Raw genomic sequence first — 27,391 nt, 5'->3', positions numbered from 1 at the left:
AGATGCCTTAGGAAAGATCACTTTTGTTCTATAAGATAGCAAAAAACATGGAGGAGTGAAGATAAGAGTGGTAATGTTGGGGGGGCAGGATGTACTGCAGCACAATGGAATCTTAAGCGCTTGTTTGGGTGAGGACCCACAGACAGGCAACCCAGTCCACACTGGGGTGCCCTGTAACAGTAATACCTGCTTTGGGGCTGCTTGTTGGGGAGTGGACATTTCCAGCCTGCTGCAGGGCCCAAGTCCTGCAGTACGCACGTGCCTCATCCCACTCTGGGAAAGTGTCCTAGGGACCTGGCCAGGAGAAGCAGCCAGGGTTTAGGAACAAAGGCTTCTGGAGGCAGAGCCCTCTTACACCTCCCTCTCCACTGCAGCTCTAGGCCTCAGGGACCAGTGCTCCACCCCCATCAGGGCTTGGCAGAGTAAACAAATCAGTGCACTCCCAGCTCCCAGGAAGAGGCAGTTTCTAAAGTGCATGATCTCATAAAGCAATTTAAAACAGTTCATGTTCCATGTCTAATAATTTGAGGGTCCTCCACACAGCTTTCCATGGTGATGTTCAAAGGTGCTGTGGTGGGGGGAGATTTATGGGACTACACCTGAGGAAGAAATCAAATACTGTCCAGAAATGACAACAATGACAAATATTTAAAAATAAATAAAGGAAAAGAAAAAGTTCATGTTAATTTGGGGGGAAGCACATGACAGTTGCTCTCATTCTCCCCCAGCTGTAGCCCTCGGCAAATGCAATTTCCTCCGGGTGGCTCTCCCTGCCCAGACACTTTTGGCTCTGAGACAGAACTGTCTGGATATGGGGGAGTGGGGGGCTCAATCCATGGCTTCAGAGGGGGAGATATGGAAGTTCAGGACCCAGGACGAGGGGCCATGGGCATGTTGGGGGGAGCGGATGTTCTGAATGAGCCCCACATTCAGGACACTGCACTTCACATTGGGGTTGCCCTGTAACATGGGGTTGCTGGAAGTCATAGGCCTGTGGGGCCAGGGATGGAGAAATCTGGTGGGTTCAGCCTAACCCCTTTCCCCTGCTCATGACACTCCTCTTTCCCCCTCCCCGCAGGCCCCAGTAGTTTCCTCCGGCTTGTTTCATGATAATAAATCACCCCTGGCAGTCACTGGACACTCGGTGGACAGCACGACCTTTTGGGGTTCACATTCTCGTGGGGCGTGCGTGTGTGTTGCCTCTGCTTTCTGCTGAGGAGGTGACAGCTTGATGCAAAGTCACAGGCAGTCCCAGACCAGGGCTCTTCACTTCCCCACTGGCCCTCTTCCCCTTTTCTTCAAAGGGCCAGTGTTCAACTGAACCTCCCTTTGCTGCTGCAGAATGCAGGTAAAGGTTTGCTGACGCCTGCCCGACAGGAGACTTAGATGGAGAAGTCACACCACAGAACAGGTTGGTGGGGTGGCCCAGGTGTGCAAATGATTTTAGGCCCTACTGCAGCCTCTGATCCTCCCGCTAGAATTTCTCCACCCCACTCCACCCCCACCCTCTGGCCCTGCCCTACCCCCTCGGGAACTGCACCTCGTTCCCAGAGGAGAGCAATTTGCAGCTCCAATGGCTGGGCTGGAAGCCCGCTCAACCTCCGACCGGACCCTCCCCTCCCGTAGATCCACCCTGCGGGTGAGTTTCTGTGACCTGTCGAGGCTTGCTGAGGCCTCCGGGAGGAGGAATCTCTTAATTCCTGCATGTAAAAAGGCAGCTTCTTTATTTTTAGTGTCTAAAATATATGCTTTACTTTACTAGGTGACACATATTTTATGTGTTAAAAGTCTTAGTTCTCTTGCACCAGTGAGTCCAAACTAAACCTAAATGCTGACATTTCAGTTAGCATAATCGAGTGATCTTGTCAATTCTCATGATTAAACTCAGTGAAACCCTTAATTTACCAAAAAAGATCTGGGGAGCTACTTCACTGGTGGCAAAAATAACAGATTCAAGTGGGAGCCACTTCCATCAAGACTTGATATCCAAGAGCTTTGTAGTTTAGAATTTGGTTAAATTAACTAATGGGACCGGGAACCACCCTGGTGGCCTAGGTCTCATTGTCACCCCACGGCCTGAGTTCAATCTCCAGCAGGGCTGATCCACATGACACAGCACGCCTACCTCACCCACTGCTCCCCTCAGCAGTAGATTTCAGTAGTGCTCCCCACTCTTTCTCCGGTGAATCCTCTCACAACCTGCATCTCTGGTCTACACTCTAGTTTTTCTATGCAAAGATAAAATCGTAAAAAAAAATTAAAAAATAGGGCCTCACTGATGGCACTTGCGTTTAGGTCTCCGCATTATCAGATTATCACCAGTCACTGCAGCCTGAATTCAATCCCGGCCAGGAGCTGACCCACATGGTACAACAGATCTCTCCAGTCTCACCTCCCATACACCCTCAGAAGTGTATTTTAGTTGATCCTCCTGTTCTGCTCCCCACTCTGCACTCTGTCTCTGGTGAATCCTCTCACACACTGCACCCCTGGCCTACAATCCAATTCTTCTATGCAAAAAAGAAAAAAAAAATCATTGCTCTCCAGTGTTTCACAATTTTGTACACGATTTTGGGAAATGTGGACTTGACTACTTACCTGTAAAACCTTCGCCACAATCACCGTCATGAATGGATCTGTCCTCTGAAGACTTTCCTGCTGCCTGGTTGTCATCCCATTCCCCAAACTCCCTTCTCCAGACAAGAACAAATCTGTCTTTTGTCAGCATAAGTTATTTGTATTTTTTGTTTGCTTCCATCCATTTTGTGGCTTGGGGGGACCTGTCTCCGAATGAGTACTTTGAGATTTGTCTATGTCATTGCAACTGCTGATAGTTTGCTCCTTTTCATTGCTGAGTAATAGTCCACTGTATGCACATACTACAAGCAGCTTCTCCACTCGTTTGTTGGTGGCAGTGGGTTAGTGCTAGTTTTGATGAAGTCACATATACATACGGAGGTGTGGAGTGGCTGGACCATAGGGTAGATGTACATCAGACTTCCTGAGAAACTCCCACCTTGTTTTCCAAAGTGGTAGCAGCATTTCTCGTGCCCACTGGCAGTGGATGTTGGCCCAGCGACTGTGCATCCTCACAGACATGTGGTGTGCTAGGTCTTCAAATTGAGCCACAGTCAGCGGTGTGTGTTACCTTGTTTGGTCTTTGACTTATATTTTGAGGTAACTCATGATGCTGAGTATCTTCTTGTGTATCTTTTTGATATGCATGTCTTCTTCGGTGAAGTATCCATTCAAATCACTTGTCCTTGGTTGTGGCTGGGCTATTTCTTATTGAGTTTTGAGACCTCTTTATATATTTTTGTATTAGACCTCGATCAGGGCCCTTCCTGGTAACCAATGGGTTAAAGCACAGCACTACAAGTGAACTGCAGCTGCCTCAGTGCAAGTTCACCAGCCCAGCAAGATCACCAGCCCAGGTGATCCAGCGGGATGGCAGGTCTCTCCTGGCCCACCCATGCTCCCCTCAGCAGTGTTCTCCGTGGTCTGCCTGTTCTGCTCCCCACTCTGTCTCTGGTGACTCCTCTCACCGCCCCTGCACCTCTGGCCTGTATACCCCAACTTTGTATGCATAAATAAATAAATCTTTAAACAAAAAGACCTTTATCAGATGTGTGATTTGCCAGCATTTTACCCCAGTTTGTCCCTTCTCTTTGCCTTCTTCTAATAGTATCTTTCAAGAGTATAGTTTGGCAGAGACTACTTAATCTCCGTTGTAGCAGATCTCTTCTCCCTTCTTTCAGACCAGACGCCTTTGCTACAAACATCTTCCACTAAGTCCTCAGTTGGGCGAAGAAGCATACAAGCTTGATTTTTGTCTTTGAATTTATTGGAGTGGAGTTACTGAAGCTAAACTGTGTGTCATGTTTGGTGCTGTTCAATCCAGACACATCAGTTGATTCAGACATCTGGAACAAAATGGGTCCTGGCAATCAAAGTATGTTTTACTCAGTGAACATGGATTAAAGCAAACTGAGGGAAGAATTTTTCTTTTCTTTTTTTTAACCTTTACTTATTTTTGCGTAGAACTGGGGTATAGGCCAGAGGTGCAGGGGGTGAGCAGGCTCACCAGAGACAGAGTGGGGAGCAGAACAGGTGGATTTTCTGAAATCCACTGGAGAGGGCTGTTGTGCCCTGTGGGTCAGCTCCCTGGCTAGGGATCAGACTCAGGCAGTAGAGGTAATAGAGCTGAAACTTAACTCCTAGGCCACCAAGGAGGCCTCCCATTTTTTTTTTAAATGATGGCCTATAATGCTAATTATTTTTGATTGTCTCGTTTAAGAAAGCCTTACCTTTCCCAGATTTTATACACACATTCTGTATTTTCTCCTAAAAATTTTGTTTTGCCTTCTACTTTCAGGTTGTTAAACCACCTTGAGTTGCTTTTTCTGTGTAGTGTGAGGTAGGGTTAGCTTTTGTACTACATCGTGGTTTTGGTTTTCTCTCTTTAATGTCTTGAGCTACTTGCCTTGTAAACTAATTGGTATTAAGATTCTATAATAATGAAGCAAAACAAAGTATCAACCCCACAGTTTTATTTGTAAAGAACAAAGCATGAAAAGTCATATTTAAATGTACTTCAAAACCTGAAAAACCCAGGTGAGTTTCTCTGATATGTATGTTAAAGTGCTGGGTATCACAATACTCTTTACATTTTATATTATGTTCAGATGAGGAAAAGAAAATCCAGTTATGGTGCATTTTGTTAACAATACAAAGAAAAACAATATAATTTAAGTGCAGAAATACTCATTTGGAAAAAAAAAAGATACACAGGACACATTTCTACATGGCTCAGGCGTGACACAGAGGAGTTTTTCTGTATATCGAACACCCTTATTGGCTTGACAACAGAAACACCTTCCCATACCGCTCTACTGCGAACAGCTGTGGTACTGGGAATAAGGGCAGGACCCACACGCACACATTAAGTAAATGGACCAGCTGTGATTCCTGCCCCATAACCCAAGGATACCCTGGATTCCTCCAAACGAGAATACATTTTGTGATTTTTTTTCACTCTGGTTAATAATTGTCCAGTATTTTCTCTCTGAAGCTCATCAGAATGTATCCTTGCAAGGATAGTCAGCTTCAGTAAGTCTTCTCATCACACCCATCAGCCTCCTCTTCCAAAACCTTGGGCATTAGCTTATGAGATTCATAATACATTTTAGTAGAAAGAAGGGACCCTACCTCATTAGCTGTTTTTCTTTTTTTTTTTTTATATATTAAATGAACGAAATACTCATAGAAGAAACAAATACTCATAGACTTCAAAAGACCTGGTTGATTGGGAGACAGGGTGCACTTTATAAAAGTAGAGAAAAGCTCAAGCCTCCATTCTCAAGTAGTGAAGGTGTGTTAACACTGAAAGAGAAGCAGCTGTGCTTCAGACAGCCCCTCGCAAGGTGAGGATAGACTAGTTTCTGTAAACCTTACAGAGAAAATACTCACAGTTCTCTAAGTGAAAGTCACAATTTCTTAGAAGTTATTTCATCAAGAAGAGGGACACTCAAAGCTGGTCTTGGCCTGTGGCCACACGTTTCCAAATGTCTTAAAGGTGTCAGCACAGGCTCACGGAGCTGGGAGGGACGGTCTTTCCCCCTTTCCACTCCCACTTATAACCGGGCTTTATTGCCAAAAAAGGAAACAGGCTGTCCAGTGCCAATATCATCCAGACCATCATAGTGTGACAACTTCATTAAAATAATTTAAAACAACAACAACAATCTACTTTAAAGTAAACACCACAGAGTCACAAAAGGGACAAAAACATGAAACATTTTAGAGGGAAATGGTAAACTTTTGTTTGGGGTTTCTGTATGAACTCTGGCTGGGCAGAGGAGGTGGGCAGGGCTTGGAGCTCCCCCACCTCGAGCCCCTCCTGTCTAGGTCACCCTGGGATGTGTGGCCTCCAGCGCTGGTGTGCCGGCCCCGCCTTAGGTCTGCACAGCAATGCCAGTGCCCGTATCACCACAGAGTACAGCCAAAGAGGCCTCCAGACACTGGGAAAACTCAAGAGGTGATGTTCGTGGCAATTTAACTTTAAAACTACTTCATACACTACTAATACTAGTAATGATTCTAAGCATTACTTTTAGTTTGTTGGCGGGGGGCGGGGGGCGGAGGGGAGTTAATGAAAATGGACTTTTATTTACTTTCATCTTGAGGCTTGCCCATAGAGCCAGATGCTAATTTGGAAAGTTGGCAGGGCAGAGAGGCCTGGTGTGTGGTCATCCTAAGCCAGCTTCCCTGGAGGGCTGCCGGGTACTTTTTCTCCAAGGATTCGGCTGCTGCCCTCAAAACATGTGGGCCCTGGTCAGACAGAACAGGCCTGAGTCCTATTTTTTTAATAATGATGTCTCAGGTGAGCCCGGATGTAGCTTATGCTACATCCTTTTCACTCATCAGCTTGGCTCCCATGGGCTCTTCTTGTTTATGAGTGCTAAGTGTCTTCTGAAAAGCCAAGATTTGCCCCCACCAGGACCAGGTAGGGGGGGCCAGTGGCACCCTCAGGAACCTGGATCCCCAGAAGCATCTGGCCTGTCCTGGCTGTCAGTGCCTGTGAGTTTCTTTTGAAATCAGTCTCTCGCTATGCAAAGTGGAGCAAAATGGGAGTTTTAACGGGGTGGGGTGAGGGGGGGAGGTGTATTATTTTTTAAAGTAATAGTTTTATCTACAGGCTCCCAAATCCAATCTTGCTTTCAGTTTTCACAAGTGATACTCTTTCTCAACCATTGGGGGAACAATGTGTTCAAATGAATATTAATGCTTATGCACGATTATCATAGAGAGTGCTGGTTCTTGTTTCCTAGCTGTGTAGCCGAGTGAATCAAGATCCAAGAGTACAAATACTTACTACTGATACGAGTGTCCTGGAGGCTGGCCTCACGTAGCCTGGTGTAACTGAAAGACACAAGTTAGATCTGCATGGTGACTGGCCAGCTGTGGGGCAGCACTGAGTCTCTCTGGTTCTGATGTGTTCCCACCCACGAGACGAGGAGGCTGTGACAGTCCTCTGCTGGGCTGCCCAGCTTTTCAGGAGCAGGGCCAAGACCCTCCCTCATTGCCTTTCCCTCAATACAGCTCTTCTTCCCAAGCCCCTGGCCACCTGGGGAGGCGTTGTCTGGCAGCAGCCCTGGCTGAGGTGACCAGCTGCCATGGCATCTGTGGGACTTCCTGAGAAAACGCCCAGCTGCAGCCACTCACAGCCCTTGCTCTCTTCAACTGTGGCTCTGCTTTCGCTTCCATTTTCCAAGACTGTGCCCTTGGGGGCTTCAGGGCAGCTGCTCGATACCAACACCCAGGCTTGCTCATGGAGGAGCCTAAGTCTGGCCCTGAAACCCCACGAGGGGCTGGTTCTTTCTTCCCCTCCTGTTATATGCATTTTGAGAGTCAACAAAAAGTTTCCGAGACATTCTTGGGGGGAATGTCTGGGGGGACAGGCAGGGGGTCGGGGAGGGACACCTATGCTGGATGATCCAGCTCTCCTGGGGGGGCCGCAGGCAGGCTCCAGACGGGAGGGTGGTGAAGGAAAGGGCTGGATACTATTGCTGTTTGTGGTCCTTAGGACGACGAGGCCAACACTATGAAACTTGCATCTCCCCAAAGTACCTCAAATAACAAGAGTAAAAATGCCAAGAATGAAGTGAGTCCGGGCTAATCTTCCACAGTGTAAAGAAGTTATAATCCCACCACAGAACACACTCTTGGCGCTCTGTGTGTTCTCTTGCCAGTTCTTCAGCCAAGCTCCTTGGGGTCAGGACTCAAATATCTGAATTACAGCTTCATCTTGTGGATGGAAGTTTTTTCCCAGAAGTCTGGAGAAGTGACTCAATTCAAATGTATGAAGTAATTTATAACTTAAAAGACACCAGCGAGGACTCCAGCTCGCTTGTAGGTGACACCATTTACATTCACAGTCAGAGGCATGGAAGCTGCTGGCCCACTGTGTCCACAGGTTTCCTGGCTTGTTCCTGACTAGCTCAGCTCTGCCCCCACCCCCAGCTCCCTACGCTTTTAAGCTACTAATTTTAAGTCACAGGAATATTCCATCTAAGAAAAGTATCTTATTAGAGTAATATAATTTCTTCAAGAAGAGAGCATATTTACACACATCTACCACATGAAAATACTCTATTTTATACTAAATTCCGGGTTCAAATGAACTACAATGCAGTGTTTTGCCTTGTCTGCAGCGCGAGGGCTGTTCTGGTGGGGGCCGCTCCTCAAGGGGCTCACAAGATGCTCAGTCGGCGCCTTCGAGGGGGAGGCTTGGGAACCAGGGTCTGGACGGGGGTCCGAGCCAAGGGGTCACACGTCCACGCCTTTGATGAGGGACCCTTCCAGGACGATGGGGAAGTCCTGAATGGTCTGCAGGACACGGATGAGAGAGTTGACGGTCATGCGGTCCCGCAGCAGGGCGCTCTCCTCGTACATGCGGGCGATGGCGGGACATTCGGCCAGCAGCGGGATCCACTGGGGGAGCAGGTGGTCCCTGTGGGAGGACACAAGGGCTGAGTACGGCGGCCCTTGCGGGAGCCGGGAGGACTGAAGGAACATAGGGGGAGAATCCAGCCAGGCTCCCGGGTGAGGAGAGCAGGAGGCAAAGCCAGCAAGCTGGGCTTTCACTGGTTAAAAAGACACAGCGAAGAGACAAGGAAGCTAAAGGAAAAACCCACTGGTTCTAGAAGTGGGTCTGGCCACCACCTGGAGACATTCTCTATTCCAATGTCACCTCTTTCAAAAAGTGGCAGAATGCCATCTTGTATCTTTTTCTTATGTGGCGTTACTAAGACTTTCCCTGCAAGCTATGCCAAAAGATGGACCTTTGGGGAAGAAAGACGACATACAAAGGTAGAGATCATCGTTCTTTTTTTTTTTTTTTTTTAATGACTTAGTTTTACTTATCTATGCATACAAGAACTGGTGTGTAGGCCAGAGTTGCAGGGGGGTGAGAGGATTCACCAGGGACAGAGTGCGGAGCAGAAACAGGATCCCCTGAAATACACTGCTGACAGGGAGCAGTGTGTGAGGCAGGAGAGTCTGTGCACCCTATGGGTCAGCTTCTGGCCAGGGATGGAACTCAGGCTGCAGTGGCTGGAGATGCTTGATAGCACTGAGACCTAACCCCAGTGCCACCGGGAGGCCCTGTTCCTCTGTTCTGATTTTTAAAAACTCATACAGCAGGGGCCTAGGGGTTGAGTCTCAGCCCTGTAACTGCCACAGGCTGAGTTCGATCCCAGGCCAGGGAGCTGATCCACATGGCACAGCAGACCTCCTAGTACTTTGCCTAGTACTTTGTTTTTGGTGAATCCTCTTACCCTCGCACCTCTGGCCTACACTCCAGCTCTTCACACACACACACACACACACACACACACACACGCACGCACGCACGCACACACACATACAGCACTAACAGTAAGGAACAAAATTAAAGCAAAGAAACATTAAGTAGATTTTTTTTTTTTTACACTAAAGAGGGGCTGCATTGGTTTATTAAGTCAACAGTAAAGAGAAAACAGGAGATAAAGATCTTTAAAAAGGAACTTGAAAGACAACTGAAACTGGGCCTTTTTTTAAGAAGAAATAGAGTGTGCTTCTGCAAGCCCTTTGTTTTTCACATAAGGACTGACGTTGCTATCTGTCATCGTGCCCAAACTGTCCTGGGGCTCCCTCAGCGTCTTCTACACAAGGGCAGCCACAAAGTGGCCCCCGAAGTCCCTCCTTGGCCTCGAGGAGACAAATGCTGTACAAGGAACTTGAGAGAGATCGTCTAAAGGTCTTGTGTTTCATTTCTTACAACTCTAAGGGTTGTTTTGAAATCAATACATTCTACAACTCCTATGTGTCCCCTTCATAAAAAAAGAGGCAAGAACCAGTCTTAGAGACTACATTTATGTAGTAGGAGTTAGCATGTTGGAGTTAGCATGTTGACACCCACAGTGCTGTGCAGTGGGTGCACATGTGTGCCGAGGTTCCGACTTCCCTGCCTGCCCACCCGTTGCTCTCAGTGTCTGGCAGTGGCCAAGGTGGGCTCTGGCAGGGCCTGACCTTGGCACCGTCAAGCTGTGTAACTTGGGAACTGTGTTAGCATCTCTGTGCCTCTCTGTGTTCTGTCTCCAGGTGAGGGCATTGGCTGCTACTTCCTGCAGCAGCGGTGATGTGATGTGGAGGGAGGGGTGATTCGGTGAGATCATGTGTGTCAACTACTCTGCACGTCGCCCATGGCGGAGCAAACACCCAACACACCAGGAATGAAGGACCCCTGGAGCTTTGGGAGGGGCAAGGTGGGCCGGACTCTCACCTGTGTGTAGCAAGGACAGGGAAAGCATGTCCATACCTTGTTCCCAGGCAAACTAAAATCTGGAATTTGCCGTCCTTCCCAATGTTCCTGGGCGCGGTGTTGATGGCGCTGACATAGTGGCAGAAGGTTCTGCTGGATGACTTCTGGAGGAGGACGTCAGCTTCGCTGTCTAGAATCTGGTCAGTAGTTTCAAAACAAGCGACCGCTTTCTCTGGGGAAAGAAAGCAGAGTCACATCACGACACATGACACGTCACACGTAGACAGATGGGGGCCTGAGGGGATTCTGGAAAGCTTGCTAGTGATACTTGCGAGATACTGGGATAAAGAGTAGTCTGTGCCAAGTCAAGGTCATTGGTCAAGGTCATGGCTCCTGAGGGCTGCCCTCTGCCCACTTTCCTTTCTTTGCCCCCAAATCCTAAATTAGATGAAATCAGTGACGTGCCTAGGCCTTACTGACAAAACAAAGTGAGGAATCACCTCACCAAAGAAGCCAGGATTCCAGGAGCACTGCATACCAAAGTCTGCTGCTGGAGCCAGGAGAGGGGTTGCTCTAGCTAAGGAAGTGCATTTCAAATGCAGTTAAATTAAATCAGCTTAGGCATGGCTACCACATTGGACAGGCTGGAGCTGCAGCGGTGTCTGTAAAATGGAGTCTGACCTTGTTACTCCTCAGCCCCAGGCTTTCCTGACCCCCATTCAGGATAATATCCAGCCCCACAGGAGGCTGGTTCTGGCAGCCAGGCCCTTCCCTCACATCCTGCCACTCTCGATGTGCCCGGGCTCCTGGGGTCCTAGCTGGCCAGGCACCCTGCTCCCAGGCTCACCTCCATGAGGAGACCATGATGGCACCAACAGCCACCCTCCTGAGGTTGCAAACACAGCTCCACCTCCTCTGACCTTGCTTTTTTATTTTTTCACATAATACACAGGGTGGCTTGCACATGTTATGTTTTTGTGTGCTGTTTGTTCTACCCAACCTCTACCCCCTGCCCAGAATATGTTTGTCACCCACAGGAATTGTGTTTTGCTTACTTATGTGTTTGGAATTTCTATCCTGACATTTGGAGTCATGGTAGAATGCTATGGACGCTAAGTAAAAGAAGCAGCTGACTGGTGAGAATCGAGCATAGTACTTTTGGCTACTTGAACAGCACACCCCTTGTCACTAACTATCCAGTCTAGTGAGGGCCTTCATTAGGGACCACAGGGACCCTGGAGAGGAGACGTGGGCCTCATTACCTATGAAGTCCCAGATGAAGACGTTCTTGTGGAAGATGCGGGCAGACTTGAAGCCATGATGGAAGACGTGCTCCAGGGCCGCCACCAGCCCGTTCTCGCCGCACAGCAGCACGGTGAGGCTCCCCCTCTGTGAGCACAGCACAGGTGTGTCAGTCACATGGGCCTGTGACTGCACAACATCAAGAACTGGCGTGGGAGGCAGGCTGCGGGCCTCACAAAGCAAGGGAGCACCGCACTGCCTCAGGGAGCATGGTGTATGGAGCAGTCTGGACAAAGGCCCCCACAGTGGTGAGTCTAATGCCCTCTTCCTCTTTTCCATTATTTTTAAAAAAGATTTATTTATTTATGCATACAGAAATGAATACAAGCCAGAGGTAAAGGGGTGGTGAGAGGATTCACCAGGCAGAGTGGGGAGCACGACAGGCAGATCGACAAAGTACACTGCTGCGGGGAGCAGCGGGCGGGTCAGGAGAGGTCTGCTGTGGGTCATCTCGGGGGCCGGGAATAGAACTCGCACTGAAGCGGCTGTGGCCAGCTTGCAGGGCTGCGTCCTGACCTGCTGCGCCACCAGAGAGGGCCCCTCTTACCTCTTTCTCGGGCTTGTGAAAATGTTTCACGATGTTGTTAACAGCTTCCCCGATTCCCTCTTGGATCTGTCCCGCGTTGGGCTCTGAAACAATGAACAGTGGCTAGTGTTTAGGCTGGGGAAATGAACAGAACATGTAGGCAACAGCATCCCCCAGGTGGGAAGCCTCACCCAGGCAACTAGGTGGGTGTTACCAGAGGCTCCTCAAGTGAGGGGAGCCTGGGTACCTTGGGAAAGGACCCCAGAGACCTCCAGATTAAAATCCCAGCCTTGTACTTTACATGCTATATCTTTGGCCAACTGTCTTCTGAGTTCGAATTCCCTCAGCCTGAAACAGGGAAAAGACACACCCTGTGGGCCAGCAGGCAAAGAGAATGAGGTATCAAGTGTGAGTCATGAAGGGTGAGATAGGCCCCAGTCTGGGGTGAGGGGGGAGCTCACAGTACCACTCCTCAGGTATCCCACAGCCGATCCCCTCTGAGGCCTCTCCTTCATGGGCATGGACTCTGAGGCTGGGTGAGGCCATCCTGTCTAAATCAATGGGAAAATGTGGGGTACAGGAGCACCTGGCTTGAGGCGGGGGCCTCCCTCCCCGGTCAGTCCCTAGGTGAGTCTTTTCTCCTCCCGGATCCCATCTGGGCCCTGCTCCTATAGGAGAGTTCGGTGGGTGACTTGAAGAGGATTCTAAACTGTTTTGCCTTTCAAACCCCAACACAGTTGTATAAAAAAAAAAGGTGGCTGGCTAGTAAATACCATTGTCATAACACATGACAAACACAACTACATGTAGAGTCTCTGAATTCACACTCCTGGAGGAATTTATCACACAAAACATTCTTCTGGTAAAAGTCAAGTGTTTTCTCCACCAATGCCTAAAAATTGTGAAAATGGAAACTGAACCATTTTTAGCTCCCAGCCACTATTTTAGTTTTACCCTTGAGTATTTTTTCTTTTCAACCTGAGGACCTACATTGCAAGCTTTGATTTTATTCATTCCAGAACCCTGTACCCATCAGTAGTATTTTGAAACTGACTTAAATCTTCTAGTTCTCTAAATAACACCACCCATACTATGAGAAAGTACCGAGTCACCCATTTTTGAATTTCAGGTTAGTTCACACTTCCTGCTTCTTGAGTCTGGAGAGAAAATACAACCCAAAGTGGGGGGATGGGGGGGTTGTCTTTCTTCACAGGCGGCCCCCAGCCCAGGCCTGGCTCAGGGGCTTAAGGGCAATGGAGGCCATGCTGGGACAGCTCACTTATGCTTAATGTGAGGTTTCCTGACTATGCTTGACATCATAAGAATATCAGAAAATACATCCCCCTGATAAGTACAGACACTTTATCAGTAACTGAAACTTTGTTCTCCACACCACATACTTCCAAGAGACATGAGCCGATTTAACTCTTATAAGCATCCACTTAGCTATTTGAAGTCCTCAAGAAAAATAAGCTCGATGGTTGGACTGCACTAACTGGTTTACTTTCTAATTTTAAAGCAACACAATTAAGGTCTTCATACAATAAATTCACCAATTTTAAGAGTGCAATTCAATGGGCTCTGAGAGGGACAGTCAGATACCACTCAGCCATGGTGCAGTGTTTCCATCACCCAGATAGCTCCCCTGTCCTTCTGAGTCAGCTTCCTGCCCTGTTCCCAGCTCCCGACACTGTTCTATCTACAGAAGCCTTTTAAGAATTTAATAGAGATGGCGGAGCAGGGCATTTGACCTTTGGCTGCTGGGATTCACTGGTGCTGCAGTGAACCCTGGTCTGCCATTTCCATATCCTGCTGAGCAGTACAGAGCTGCTGTGAGCATCTCCACACACGTCTTTTTTTTTTTTTTAAAAGTTTTATTTATTTTTGCATAGATGAGCTGGGGGGTAGGCCAGAGGTGTGACTCTGACTCACTAGAGACAGGGTGGGGAGCAGAACAGGCAGCGGATCTACTGAAATCCACTGCTGAGGGGAGGGAGCAGTGGGTGAGACAGGAGAGGTCTGCTGCACCATGTGGTCAGCTCCCTGGCTGGTGAATCGAACTCAGGCCACAGTGGCATAATGCAGACCCAACCCCTTAGGCTTCCAGAGAGGCCCCTCCACACAAGCCTTAGTGGAGGCGTGCATGCTTGCCTCTTTCTCGGGCCAGTGTCTGCGTGTGGGTTTCAGGGTCATGTGCTGCATATGTGTACTGATACTCTTTTTTTAAAAAAGATTTATTTATTTATGCATACAAGAACTGGGGTACAGGACAGTGGTGCAGGGGTGAGAGGATTTACCAGAGACAGAGAGGGGAGAACAGGCAGATATACTGAAACACACTGCTGAAGGGAGCAGTGGGCGGGTCAGGAGAGGTCTGCCAAGCCATGTGGGTCACTTCCTGGCCGGGGATCAAACTTGTGTTGCAGTGACTGCGACAGCTTCATCGTGCTGCACTTCAACCCGTTGTGCCATCAGGGAGGGTCCTAATATCTAAACTCTTTAGGCATTTAATTACTTAAATTAAATGCCATATTTCCTCTTTATGCTCTCCCTGCCCTTTTTTTTTTTAAATTTTATTTATTTATTTTTTTTTTAAAGATTTTATTTATTTATGCATACAGAACTGGGGTACAGGCCAGAGGTGCAGGGGCGGTGAGAGGCTTCACCAGAGACAGAGTGGGGAGCAGAAAGGCAGATCGACGAGGTACACTGCTGAGGGGAGCAGCGGGCGGGTCAGGAGAGGTCTGCCACGCCATGTGGTCTCCTCTGGGGCAGGCGGGTATTGAACTCATGTGGAAGCGGCTTTAGATTCTCAGTGCTGTGCTTTAACCCGCTGCGCCACCAGGGAGGGCCCTCTCCCTGCCCTTTTAAAGTCTCCTCTCTCAAATAATTTTTCCTTTGATTTATTCTTTATAATCTCTTCATCACAGCTCATTAATTCCACAGTTTTCTGTAAAATGGCCATGTGACATCGGAAACATTGGGGCATACAGGAAGGTAAAGACCTGACGGCTTACTGGTGTTCTTTCCCGTCAGCGAGGTGACACTCAGTCTCCGGGCTGTGGTGGGTGATTTCTGCTGGGGGGGTGTCCGACACTGCTTGGCCAGGTCCTCTTCTGCTGCCGGCACCATCAGCTCTCCTATCAGAATCCTCTCCAGGCTGCCGTCATCGACACCCTTCCCTAGCCAGCGCCCACATGGGAACCTGGAGGACAGAACCTTCTGGAAAAATCACTGATATTCACTGGCTTTCTGTTGTACTGTGGGTGAAGCTCATTAGTTTAGTGCCCATGGTTTGTTATTTACTTTTTAAAAAGATTTATTTATGCAACAAGAGCTGGGATGTAGGCCAGAGGTACGGGGGTGGAGGGAGAGATGGGGTGGTGGTGAGAGGATTCCCCAGAAACAGAGCAGGGAACAGAACAGGCAGATTGACTGAAATCCATTGCTGAGGGGAGCAATGGGTGAGAGAGGAGGAGAGGTCTGCTGTGCCATAGGGGTCAGCTCCCTGGCCGGAGATTGAACTTATGCTGCAGTGGCTTCTGATAGCTTCAGAGAGAGTGCTAAGACTTAATCACCTGAGCCACCAGGGAGGCCTTGGTTTGTTATTTTAATTGCTAAAATTTTTGAACAAATAGAAAAGCAGAGAGAAGAACAAATCACACAGTCGTCTCCTAGGCCATATTTCACTTTCATATTTGGCTGATTTATCTTAAAGTAAATCACATGCAGCAGGACACCTCACCTCTGACAATACACCTCAGTTTAATTCTGGAAAATAAAGACATTCTCTCTCATATAGACTGAAATGGCCACACGCAACCAAATTAAAGTGATTTGTTAGTATTTTCTAATACATAGGCTGTATCAAAATTCTGTGGGATAGTTCTGGGAAAGGTATTTTCAAACTGGAAGATAGGAGTTAAGTTACCGGAGAGAAGAGGAGAGTTCCCACAGGAGGCTGGTTGCGGCAGGACAAAAGATCCTCTCCTCCCACTGAAATCACCCTGAGCTGCTTTTTGACCAGTTACACCAACCTTCCTCAACACTGTGTCCCAAGCATTAACAGTAAACACAGTCTGTTTCATACAAGCGTTTCTGGGGTATTTTAGATTACATAAACAGACACCAAGCAATATGCAAAAATGAAACTAAAACGCAGGAGGCAATAGGAAGGCTTTAGAAAGAAAACAACTCTGAATCCTCTCCTGATCTAGAAAACTCAGAGGAAACATCCTGGACTCCCAAGCCCATTTGCTTACCTGTACGTGTGTCCTGTGATTTCATTCCTGACCATGACACAGTCCAGGAGCCATTTGGCCAGCAGCCCTGAGTTATCGTGACCAATCTGGACGGTGGTCAGCTTCCCCAGGTTCTGGCACTGCAAGAAGAGGACCACAGGCTACTCAGAACCTGGCCCAGGACGTCACCTCTGGGCTGTTCCCGGCACTTGGTTCCACTGAATCAACAATGGCCCGGCACGGGAGAGGGGCTTGGGCAGTGTAGCATTAGGACAGGAGGCTCAGGCAGACCAGCCCTCCTGGAGGGGCTGGGGGATGCTGCCCATCCAAGGGGCACATGGCAGGACACCAGGCCAGAGCTGTGACAAGACTAGAGGGACGAGGTGGGAGGAACAATTTTGACTGGAGAACCCAGAAACTTCAGAGACGGGGCTTTGTGTCTAAAGAATGAGAAGAGTTTCATGAAGTAGGAGACGGAGGCATCTCAGTTCTGTCACAGAGAAGGCAGGAAAATCACTACAGGTGTCCAAAGTCTCTGACAGGTACTCCAACAAAACACTGAGGCTGAAGTGACGTGAACCCGCACCTCCCAGAGGTCCCTGAGGCCATCATAAAGAAGCACACACCAGTGTGCTTCCTGGGTCTCTGTGGCCAAGTACAAAAGAAAATGGTGGTAAGACAAACGTCAACTAAATTCCGACTTGAATTCCAAGAAGAGATCACAGGCCCCAGCTGACAATGAACAGCTGGAGCATCTGGGCCACAGGTTCGTAAAGCCTCGGCTCTGCTGTGTTGGGAAGTTGGCTCAGGATCCAGGTGAGAGGGACACGGCACTCTGACGCAGCAGTGAGATCAGGAGCAGGCAGGTGTGATGGGGCCTGGGGCTGGTAGTGTGGGGCCTGGGACACAGCTCATGCTCCATCCCTGCCTGGAGGCGGAGAGAAGCCACAGCTTCCATCTCTTTAGAGGGCTGTGGGCAGGTGTGGGTACAATGGGCTTTGAGGGTGATGTCTGTCAGTGGGGCACTTGAGCGGTATGGCTATTCCTGCACACCAGGAACACCTGCAAACACTTCGCCGGGGAGATGAGAGCTAGGATATGGGACACGGAGGCCATTTTACAAACATCTCCATGTGGCCTAATGGTGAGCATCGAGGTCAGCTCTGCTGGCTAGGTCTTTCTGCCCAGGTCCAGGCAGGCGCATTGTACACTGGGAAGAGATCACTGTGGGGAGAACATTTACTAGCCATGCTGGGTGCTGGGAAGCAGGGTATGGCCCCTGGCAAAGCCCAGAAGTGCACCATCCCTTGAGGAGAAACTAGGCTTGACACAGGGAACAGTCACAACAAAAATAAAAGCAAGGCACGTTAGCAGGTGTGACCCCAAACTGCATAACCACTCACAGGACCCCCTTTCATCCTATTAGACGCCGGGGAAACAAGGAGGCGACACTGGAGTTCTGGATGGACAGACAGGGGCTTCCTGCTGGGACAGGCTGACCTACCTCAAAGGTCATCTCCAGCAGGCTTTTGGGGATCTGCATGACGCCCGTGTCCCCGAGCTCCCCTGAGACGCAGATCCAAGGGTTGGATGTGATGATGGCGTTGCTCAGCTTCTTGATGGGGATGACCACTGACCTGTATGGAATCACTGGGAGGAAAGACTGATGTCAGCCACAGCAGACTGTCCCATGACCAACCTCGCCCAGGAACGTTTCTGTCAACTCTCAGGGAATGTGCACTTTGTGAGGATCAAGAGGGGTGATCACAGGCTCTCCCGTTGGGGCTGCTTACAAAGCTGCAGGCCTGAGCTGCCATGAGTCTCCACCACCCGCAGGCACAGGCCAAGGTGGGGAACCTCTCTGGGTTCACAGAACTTTTCGCTGCTTTGCCGGTTTATCAGGTTTGTCCCACAGTCTACAACCAGTGACAAGTTACTGGTGCAGGTTCCTAAGGAGAGTGGGGACGGCCCACTGGCCAGGAGGGTCCCCCGGCTGAGCTCTAAGCACGGCAACCTCCCTCCGCACCCTCCCTCCGCACCGTGGAGCGCACCCCCGGCACCCAGTTGCGGAGGAAACCCGGAGCTCAGACGCGGGGTTGGAAAGCTACCGGGGCGAAGGAGCTGCAGGGCGCCCGAAGGCGCGGCCCGCCACACGCCCACCACGAGATGTCGCTGTGCCAGCCGCATCCGGGCGGGGAGGAAGCGCAGCCGGCGGCCAGAGGCGTCTCTTTGGATAATGCGACACCCCCACACTAGCACCCCGCACTCCATTAGAGGCGTCCTCGCGTTCCTAAAGCAGGTAGAATCACGCCCCTCCCGGAGACGGGGAGCAGCCCTCCCTGCAGGGGAGTAGGGGTGGAAGCGCGAATGACCCGGCCAGGGGCCCGGGGACTGGGGCAGGGCGGCCAAGGGGCGGGTGTGCCGGCCTCGGTCTGCGCCGTGTCTACACTGACGCCGCGTCTACACAGACGCCGCTTCTACACAGAAGCCGCTGCTCCCTTTCTGTGTTGGCTGAGGAACACGGCAGGGCAGTATCAGAATTAAATGTCTTTGAAACTGGGAGCAGAGAGGTCAGTATTTGAGGCATCAGATGCTTCTTTTGTCTCACTGATGGGCCTAGGAGAGCTGCAGAAATGCCCTTGATGGCCAAAGAGGTGGGGCACCATGCGCATCAGAGATTGCACATCCCCACAACTCAGGGCACTTCCCCCACAGTTCACAGTGGGGAGAGGGGATAGACACCCTGTCACAGAAGAAACTGAGCCCCAAGAGGAGCCAGGAGCCCGGCCCACCTCTTAGAGGCCTCCTGGAGGCTGCAGGAGCCAAGAAGCCCCAGGAATGGGCAGATGTTACTGGCTGGCCCAGGAGCATCTGGCCCCCTTTCCTGGTGCCTCCACTAGAGATGAGACAGCCCCCAAGGGCACAGTCCCGCCTAGGGGCAGGAGAGGGGTCACAGCGACTTTGTCTCAAGACCTGTTTGGGCAGCACAGAGCTTGTCTCTCCACCCTAACCCCTTCCCCTTCCTCCTTCCGGCTGGAAGGTGGCCTGAGAACAGCCATCTGTGGGGAGGGCCACTAGGCTGTTGGGACGATTTCTCATACTGGAGACTAAAACTACGAAGTTGCTTAAGCCATGCTCTAAGTTCCTGTGCCTGCAGCTGAAGATTAACTCCCACTGGTGCAAGCAGGACTTCTCTGCAGCGGGGAGGGAGGCTCGGTGGTATCAAGAGGCAGTGACGCAATCACCAGCTCCAGTGAAGCCGTCAACCACAATCTGCCTCCACTCAACAGCCCCCCAGACCTGCAGTGTCTGGAAGAGGTTTCCCCTGCCGCTCCCTCCTCAATTATACAGGGTTATTGTTATCATAGAGGGATGCCTGGAGTTCATGCATTTCAGACAAGATGTTGGAATACTTGTTCAAAACATTCCTTTTCACATGCACCCCATTTCCCACCTCAGACACAGGTTTCTGGGAGCACAGAGGATGCTGCTCCTGGGAGCACACCTGGGTCAAGTTTGGGGATGGTGGAGTGGGTGGAGGGAGAAGCTGAGTGAGTTCTGAGACAGGAGAGGCCTCCCTCCAGGGGCTGAGGACACAACCTCCATTGCTACCAAGATGGCGTCTCACTTTAAGAAACATTTGCTCCTCTTTTATCCAGCCCTAGCTGACCCCTACCCCCGCCAGTGGCTCCCATCTGCCTCCCCCACCCCGACTTACTGATGGTGGTGAACACACTGGTGAAGCAGAAGTAGTCCACGGCATTGAGTGAAAGAAGGTGATAGAGGAACTGCTCTCTTTCCTCCTCGCAACGCAGAAAAGCATAGCGTTTGTAGAGCTTCCTGGAGGGCAGGCAAGCAGACAAACTGGTCATGGTCTTAAGAGGTCTTAGTTTGACAGACAAAATGGACTCATGGGTCTGTTTGTTTTTCTTTTAATGACTAGCTAGGTTTAAAAAAAAAATGTTCTTGCTAATTGTCTCCTCTCCAGGTTAAAGTCTCTGCTCAGTCTACATGGAGGTGTTTCTTTTCGGTGGGGAAGACCCTGTACACTTGTTCACTCAAACATTTATGTACAAGTAAAACTACATGCTGGTATACCCACAAATTGAATACTGTGGCACCACTGAAGATACAGCTCTGGAAGTGTTTTAACAATAGCAGAACTGCTAGAAGTAAGAAGCAAGTGTACAGTGCGCAGCTGGAGCCTGTTTCCAAAGTATTTAGTCACTTGTGCATTTAACCCTCATGACTCATCTGTGTGCTAAGTCTACTTGTTCCTCTGCTCACCAAGGGGTTTAGTACTCATCTAAGTGGTGATGCCAGGGTGGACTGGGACACAGGCACCCAGACTCCAGAGCCTAAATCCTGCGACAGAGTGAAATGTCTGTGATATAAAAGTAAGTTTAGAAAAGAAGGACACCAAATCGCAAACATACTATAATCTTAACTAAGCAAATAGGCACAAAGGGAAGTGCAGAAGAAACCTCGATGCAGTGGGATTCTAAGTGATGATTATTCACTTCGTACTTTGGCCACAAATGACTGATAACGAGGGGTGGGGGGGGTAGTATGTTTCAAAAGAACAGGGTCAGGGTCACATAGCATTCTGTATCAAACCCATCCTTTGGATATCAGGGATCAGCATCCCTGCAGGGAGTGAGAGACCCCAGCACACGTCACAACCAGAACCGGTCACCTGTAGGGGTTCCAGCAGACCGCAGCGGGGAGGGCTTGGATAAATTCCCTGCTGCCCTGGACTCCACAGGGCTCAAGGTCCTCAGCCTTCAGATTCATGCTAATGAACCTCTGGTTTAGGCATCTCCTTCAAGAGGGTTTCTTGATAAAGGGCAGCTATCAAGACAGCTACGGGGGTCTGTGCATAGGATGGGGGTGCAGGAGCCAGCAAATGCTTCTAGGAGTGGCGGGCCAGCTCCCTCCAGCACACGGGGCTAACACAGAAGCATGTGCAACGATGAGCTCTTACTTGGTGAGCAGCTGGTTGGAGAGCAACTGTTTGAGGTGCTGGGACAGGAGCTTCTTTTCCAGAGATAGCCGTATCCAGGCCCGCGCACGCCCCACATCAGTCTTGATCTCGCTCATGCTCTGGATGTGCCTAAAGAAGAACGAAAGCACACAGAGCTCAAGGACCCAGTTGGCCTCACACTGGAAGTTCTATGTGCAGAGGGGACTTATGTGACTAAGCCCAACGTGTCCCCCCCAAGTCTGGATGCAGCCCCAGAGGCCCTGCAGTCCCACAGAGGGGTGACCTCCCCCAGCCAAGCCACTGTTTGCTAGAAGCTGCAGTTCTGCTCTCTCCTGCCTATGGACTGTTCACTCTGCACAGCAACAGGGAGCTCCCTGTTGAATGGACCCGACCCTGTGTCCAGATGTTGGTTCACAGTTCATCGTGAGAAGCCAGTAAGACCTTTAAGGTCTGCTCAGCTGCACGTTGCTCTTGCACAGTATTATTCTGGAGGTGCCACCCCCTTCTGCTTTCTGCCAAGCACTGTGCCCGCCACCCACCTGCTTGGGGTTGTTCCCCTTCTACTACCTAGAATTAGCTCTGAGTACCACCAGGCCATGAGCCTGATCCAAGCTGAGTACTGAGGACATCTCTCAGAATCTGGAAAGCAGCTCCCAGAAGACCTAGTCAGCATCTTCTGGACACGTAAACAGAGAAAGCCTGTAGGAGCCAGCGACAAGACCAACTCCATCCACCCAACCCCAGGGGTATCCTGGTTATGGCCCATAAAGCTCCCCTGGTGGTAAGGCTGGCTGGAAAGGGCTTCTGTCCCTAGACTAAATGACTTCCAGGATTGGCAGCACCTGGATCTGAATCCACATTTCTGGAGTCCAACAACGGTGTTGATTCACCATATTGCCAATGAAATCCAACAATATTTAAGAGAGAAATTACAACAACTCATTTTAGTTTCAGCTCACATTTGGTATAGTCACTGAAATTCGGTACAGTCAAAATAGTTCTCTCTTGAGTGAGCATGATCATCCCAACTATGTAATTTTTGGCATAGTATACACAGGATAGCCACACATACACTTATAACCAAGGTTAAGTGACCAGCCAACCCACCCTCAGCGGAGTATCCACCGTCTGTGTGTAAACAGACTGTGGCTGGGATTTACTCAGACACCTTGCGTGTACATTTTCAGAATCCCAGTCCCCAAGGATGTACCCACAGCCCCCAAGATCATGGCTTGATTGCCTGTACCCCTTGTCATCAATTACATGTCATCACTGGGAATAAAAGCCCCTGAATGGCTAGCTGGTGGGTATGGACATGACCAGGAAGGGAGTGGGAAGTGGCACTGAGGTGACACGTGACAGAGCTCTGCTTTTATATGTAATCAGAGCAGTTATTCATTGGCCCAGCCTTGTTCTTAGAACAACAAATTAACTCGGTAGCTCACAGTTTGGTGATACAGGGTGTTTGATAGAGTCTGGGATGGCCCATATGTGTGTCTGTCTGGCCCTCTGCCAGCTGCCACACACTGGAGCCAGGAATTGTGACAACCCTGGCACTCGAGTCCTTAAGCTGCCATGTCTCAGAGATGAACTTGGGAAGACACAAGAGTTGGGGGCAGGGGGCATGCAGGGGCATGTACCTAGCTGTTGAATTGTCTCCTGTAACATGCTTAACATGGTAAATTTTGTTGACCTGCTTCTTTTTTTTTCACAAGAGCCATGGTACAACAGAGGGAGAGAGGGCGGGAATTGTGAAGCAGCTGGACTTACAGGAATGTTGCAAGACTCTGGGGGAGAGTCCTTGCATGCCAGCCTCCTGGAGGTTAACAGCTTACACAGCCAAACTGAGACATCAGCACTGGTTAGTCTCCTGGGTGAACTGCATGCCCAGCTCATCACTGCCCCTACCATGTCCTTCTCCTGGCCCAGGACATGACCCTGCACCTGCTTGTCCTCCCCTTATTCTCCAGTCCATGAGCAGTCTTTCTGTCTTGAGACCTTTCAAGAGTAGCAGTCTATTATTAATAGAAAAAGTTTGTCTTAGAATTAAATTTCCAAAGAAAGGAGATGTAGGCCCAGAATTGTATGAAAATACTAAAGGATTATCACCTCAGCTCAGAACCCACATTAAGCTACAAACCAGAACAGCTGGACTTCCTTGCTGCCTTCTCAAGTATGGATGGTGGGTGTGCACTGCTGAGACTCCTGCAGCAGCTAGGCAGCCCTCCGGTGCATCAGGTCAGGGGAGTGTGAGGCTGAGGGCTCTCCTCACCACAGGCTTTGACCTTGGCCATGTGGGGTCTGTGGGGTTTCGCCACTGTTTTTTTTCTCCTTTGTAGTTAACAAATTCTTGGAGGAGACACTTTGAGACTAAGTAGATATCCTGGTTACAAGTTAAACTTTCAACTACAAGTTTCTCTATTTTGTTCTTCCACATTTATTATCCAAAGGAAGAAAGCTTCCTTTGGAAAGTGCTGTCCCAGCATGCCCATTTATCTAGGTGGGTCTCTATAGAGCATGAAGCCTCATGGGATCTTGATTCTGTGGCCTGTGCTCCAACTCCGCAGGGCTCATCATGTGGCTCTGGTCCTGGGCCCCCAGGCTGCTGCCTGGTGTGTGAGCCTCTCCTTCTCTGAGATGCCCCAGACTCACCCGACATGTCCTCTCATCAGCCTGGGGCTGCTCCTTTTCATAGGAATCCTGGTGGGTGTCCCTGAGATGCCATTCAGAAGGCACTCTGGGTGCCCCGTGTGCTGGCTGCTGTTGGGGTATAACTATTTCTAGGTGCTCTGGGTAGAGAGATGGAAACTACTAATGACTCCAGGGCAGGAATAGCAGCAGGAGACCCAGCATTTACAGACTCTGAATCAGGAGTCAGGCACTGAAAACAGTGCTGGGCTAACTCCCTGAATGCCCACAACAGCCCTATGAGCCAGACAGCTGTTTCTATCTCTGAGAGACAGGGAACCGGCACAGAGGGGCTGGACAATGGCTCAGGTCACACCCTGGCAGGGGCCAAGCCAGAGGTGGCCCCACTGCACTGAGAGCTATGGCCCCTGCATGGGAAACTTTTCAGCTGGAGGTTCTGACAAATCAAACAGCAGCTCGTAATAAATAGCAAGGCACACCATAAAGGTTCTAGCAGTCATTTTAAACCCACACACCTTAGGAGTGTACACAGATGCTAAAAAAGCCTCTGTCTTCACCCATGAATCTGTTTTACATGCTTTCTCTAATTATTTGTAAGACTAGTGATTGCAAGCAATCATTTCTTAGATTTGCTTTTGTTTCAGACAAAATCTAACATTCCTGCCAAGAGACCTGCAAACTCCTTGGTGTGTATCCATGGACAGCAGGTATTTCAGGAGTTTTTACGAAACTGTGCAACAAAAGAAATTGTAAAATCGTTTAGGGAGGCTTTAAAACTCTTCGGTTGCATTGTCACTTTGGATGTCGTGTTGGGGAAAAAATAGTATCGTGTACAAGCAACATAAGTTAAACTATAAAGAATGCTTTCTCCAGAATATCCAAGCAAAAAAGAAAAGAGAAACACACACAGTCACGTAAGTCTACGTCAATAATGTCTCCGAGATGTCGGAGCGGCCCGTGACTACCTCATGTCCTGGATGAGAGAGACCCTCAACGTCGGCAACACGGCTCCTGAGTCCGATTTCCTTCTTTCTGGTCCAAGGGCCACTATGTACAAAAAAGTCAACAAAGTATTAGAAAAACAACAGTGAGAACTTAAATTCTGTGACACATTCTGGTTGATACTTTGGAGGTAACTTTGATAAGGACAAAATTTAAAGACAATATAAAAGCTCAAATTCTTTTCCCAGGGATGTCACTATTTTATGAATGCCATGACCCCACTATTTTCTTTCTTGTTCATCCAGGATGATATCTGGTAATTTAAAAAGAACCAGAAAAGCCCACTTAGCAAACAAGGTGGTGTGTGCAAATTCTGGCCAGGAGGGCCAGTTAGCTTCCAAAGTTCCTCACTCTGACAGCACATGATAAGTACATGAACACAGTGTCTGTAAGTTAAGCAACAGAGGGCACTGAGCTGACTTCTGGGTGTGTGATTCTCAACCGTATTGTATGGTACTATTTTCCCCCAACACAGTTCCCCTAAACTCTGCAAGGGTTTAAGAAGAATCTAGGAGCTCAGGCTCTGAGGTCTGACAGGTTTCTATGTCAAGTTTAGAATCCAAACTACAAACTGTGCTGAGTGGGTAATCTCAGTCCATCTGAGGGGCAGAGTGGGACAAAGCTCTAAGCCGAAGAGCTGAAATGCAGCAGCTGTCAAGGAGGTTCCCTGGGATTTTGAGCCCCTTGTCTCCACTTACCCATTTTTTAAAAAGATGTATTTATTTATGCACACAAGAACTGGGGTACAGGTCAGAGGTGCGGGGGGGGGCGGTGAAAGGAATCCTCAGAGACAGAGTGGGGAACCGAACAGCATATCAACTGATATACACTGCTGAGGGGAGCAGTGGGTGAGGCAGGAGAAGTCTGCAGTGCCATGGGGGTCAGTTGATAAAGTAAGTTACCAAAGTAAGTAACCAAACACACTCATACAGCTCAGAGTTAGGATCCTGGGTTTTGCTGTCTATTTAGGGCCGCCCTTCTTGGGGGACCAGCACAAGACTCCCGAGCACAAGCACAGCTGAAGTTGACCTGGAGGAAGATACATTCTGGGGTCAGGACTCACACTGGGGGAAGCTCTGGCTGCCTTCAGCAGGGGAATGAGACTGCCAGGCCAGCCTCAGGGCAGGACCTGGCACTGGTGGGACCAGGGGGGGAGGCAGGCAGGTCCACATGGGGCAGAGGTGGCTGGAGTCTCTGCTGTCTGCTAAGCATTGCCCTGATCCACAGACTGTTTTAAAAAGTAAAATTTATCAAAACAAAACAGAGGTAGTGTACCCTGCTGTGGTTTTCCTGCTAAGACAGACCCTTCCTGTTCTGGCTTCTCTGAGCACCCCTGTAGAGTCAAGGTTCTCGAATTGTTCCTTTTCCTGGAAATGCAGGCTGTTTACCACCACCAATAAGGAAGCTGAACAGCCGGCAAACAAAAATGTATTGGTGGGGAGACCCAGTTTTGAAAGCAAAAAAAGTCAACGAACTGCTAGTTTCTCTATAATTAGAACACATTCTTTCTCAATTATGCAAGATTTTATTTTCAAATTAATGTTTTTATATATACTTCACACCGTCATGTTTTTAAGACCAACTTCCTGGGCTGCATCATCAAAGGTGTTAAAGCAGTATTTATAAAATTCACCCCTCCCAACAGACAATACGTTTGATTTCAGAAGTCACATTGTTTATGGTAACTCTACTTAGGATCCAGAAGACACTTCACCGTGTGTGGGCTGACACCACCAGCCCGTCAGCTCATGCCGGTACAGGTGAGGCCTGACACCTGTGTTTCCCGAGGTTGGTGGGGGAAGAGGCGTGGCACGGGCTGGGGTCTAGTCTCCAGTAGGGCCACTGACACTGACCACGACCCTGTGGCTGTCCCCCAGCAGCAGCCCTCATGTGCCTCACTCGGCAGTTCTATGGCCTGCCTGCACTGAGCTTGCTCCCACATCTGTGCCACCAAGGGCTGCTTCTTCCTAGCAACTAATGGCTCCCAGTGAAAGAAAGCCGCATGGTCATAGTTTTATGGTCTGAGCAGGCACACGTGATCATAGGTGATGGTTTCGGGACACATGCCAAGGCCTTTTATATTTTTCAGTGGGAAAGGGGGAAGAGGAGATAAGACATAGAAAATGCTTTAAAACTTGAACTGAAGCGTTATCAATATAGCCACACCCTGACACATCAAAACATTGACACTCTGTTCACAGGGGCTCTCGGCAATGACTATCGAATTCAAGATTACAAGAACTGTAAACTGGTTAAGCGCCACAGTGGGGCAGGGTGCCCCCTAGGGGCAGTGGGGGGAGTGCAACCAGGCTGCTCTGTGTGTGCAACACATTTATTTCTAAAATAGGTAAGAAATATTTATTCTTATGTGGGTTGGCTTAGGA

At 49.4% G+C, this 27,391-nt stretch overlaps 1 protein-coding gene across 1 annotated transcript in view; it reads right to left on the bottom strand.

The window, feature by feature from the left end:
- Positions 1-4,539: 4,539 nt before the first annotated feature.
- The window catches only part of DENND5B (DENN/MADD domain containing 5B), a 62,189-nt gene continuing 39,337 nt past the window's right edge, over positions 4,540-27,391 (bottom strand). The window contains exons 11-20 of the mRNA XM_012735152.1: positions 24,971-25,052; positions 21,357-21,485; positions 20,091-20,212; positions 17,877-18,022; positions 16,394-16,512; positions 15,149-15,336; positions 12,153-12,235; positions 11,566-11,692; positions 10,361-10,535; positions 4,540-8,512 (exon numbers count right to left, since the gene is read on the bottom strand). Coding sequence (XP_012590606.1) covers positions 8,329-8,512; positions 10,361-10,535; positions 11,566-11,692; positions 12,153-12,235; positions 15,149-15,336; positions 16,394-16,512; positions 17,877-18,022; positions 20,091-20,212; positions 21,357-21,485; positions 24,971-25,052 — 1,355 coding nt within the window. The 3' untranslated portion in view covers positions 4,540-8,328. The remainder of the gene's footprint in view (positions 8,513-10,360; positions 10,536-11,565; positions 11,693-12,152; positions 12,236-15,148; positions 15,337-16,393; positions 16,513-17,876; positions 18,023-20,090; positions 20,213-21,356; positions 21,486-24,970; positions 25,053-27,391) is intronic.

Source organism: Condylura cristata, unplaced genomic scaffold (genome assembly GCF_000260355.1).
Source record: "Condylura cristata isolate star-nosed mole 26May11 unplaced genomic scaffold, ConCri1.0 scaffold00004, whole genome shotgun sequence".
NCBI classification, from domain to species: domain Eukaryota; kingdom Metazoa; phylum Chordata; class Mammalia; order Eulipotyphla; family Talpidae; genus Condylura; species Condylura cristata.
The sequence above is the reverse complement of the archived record's forward strand: the minus strand, read 5'-3'. Positions and strand labels throughout refer to the sequence as shown.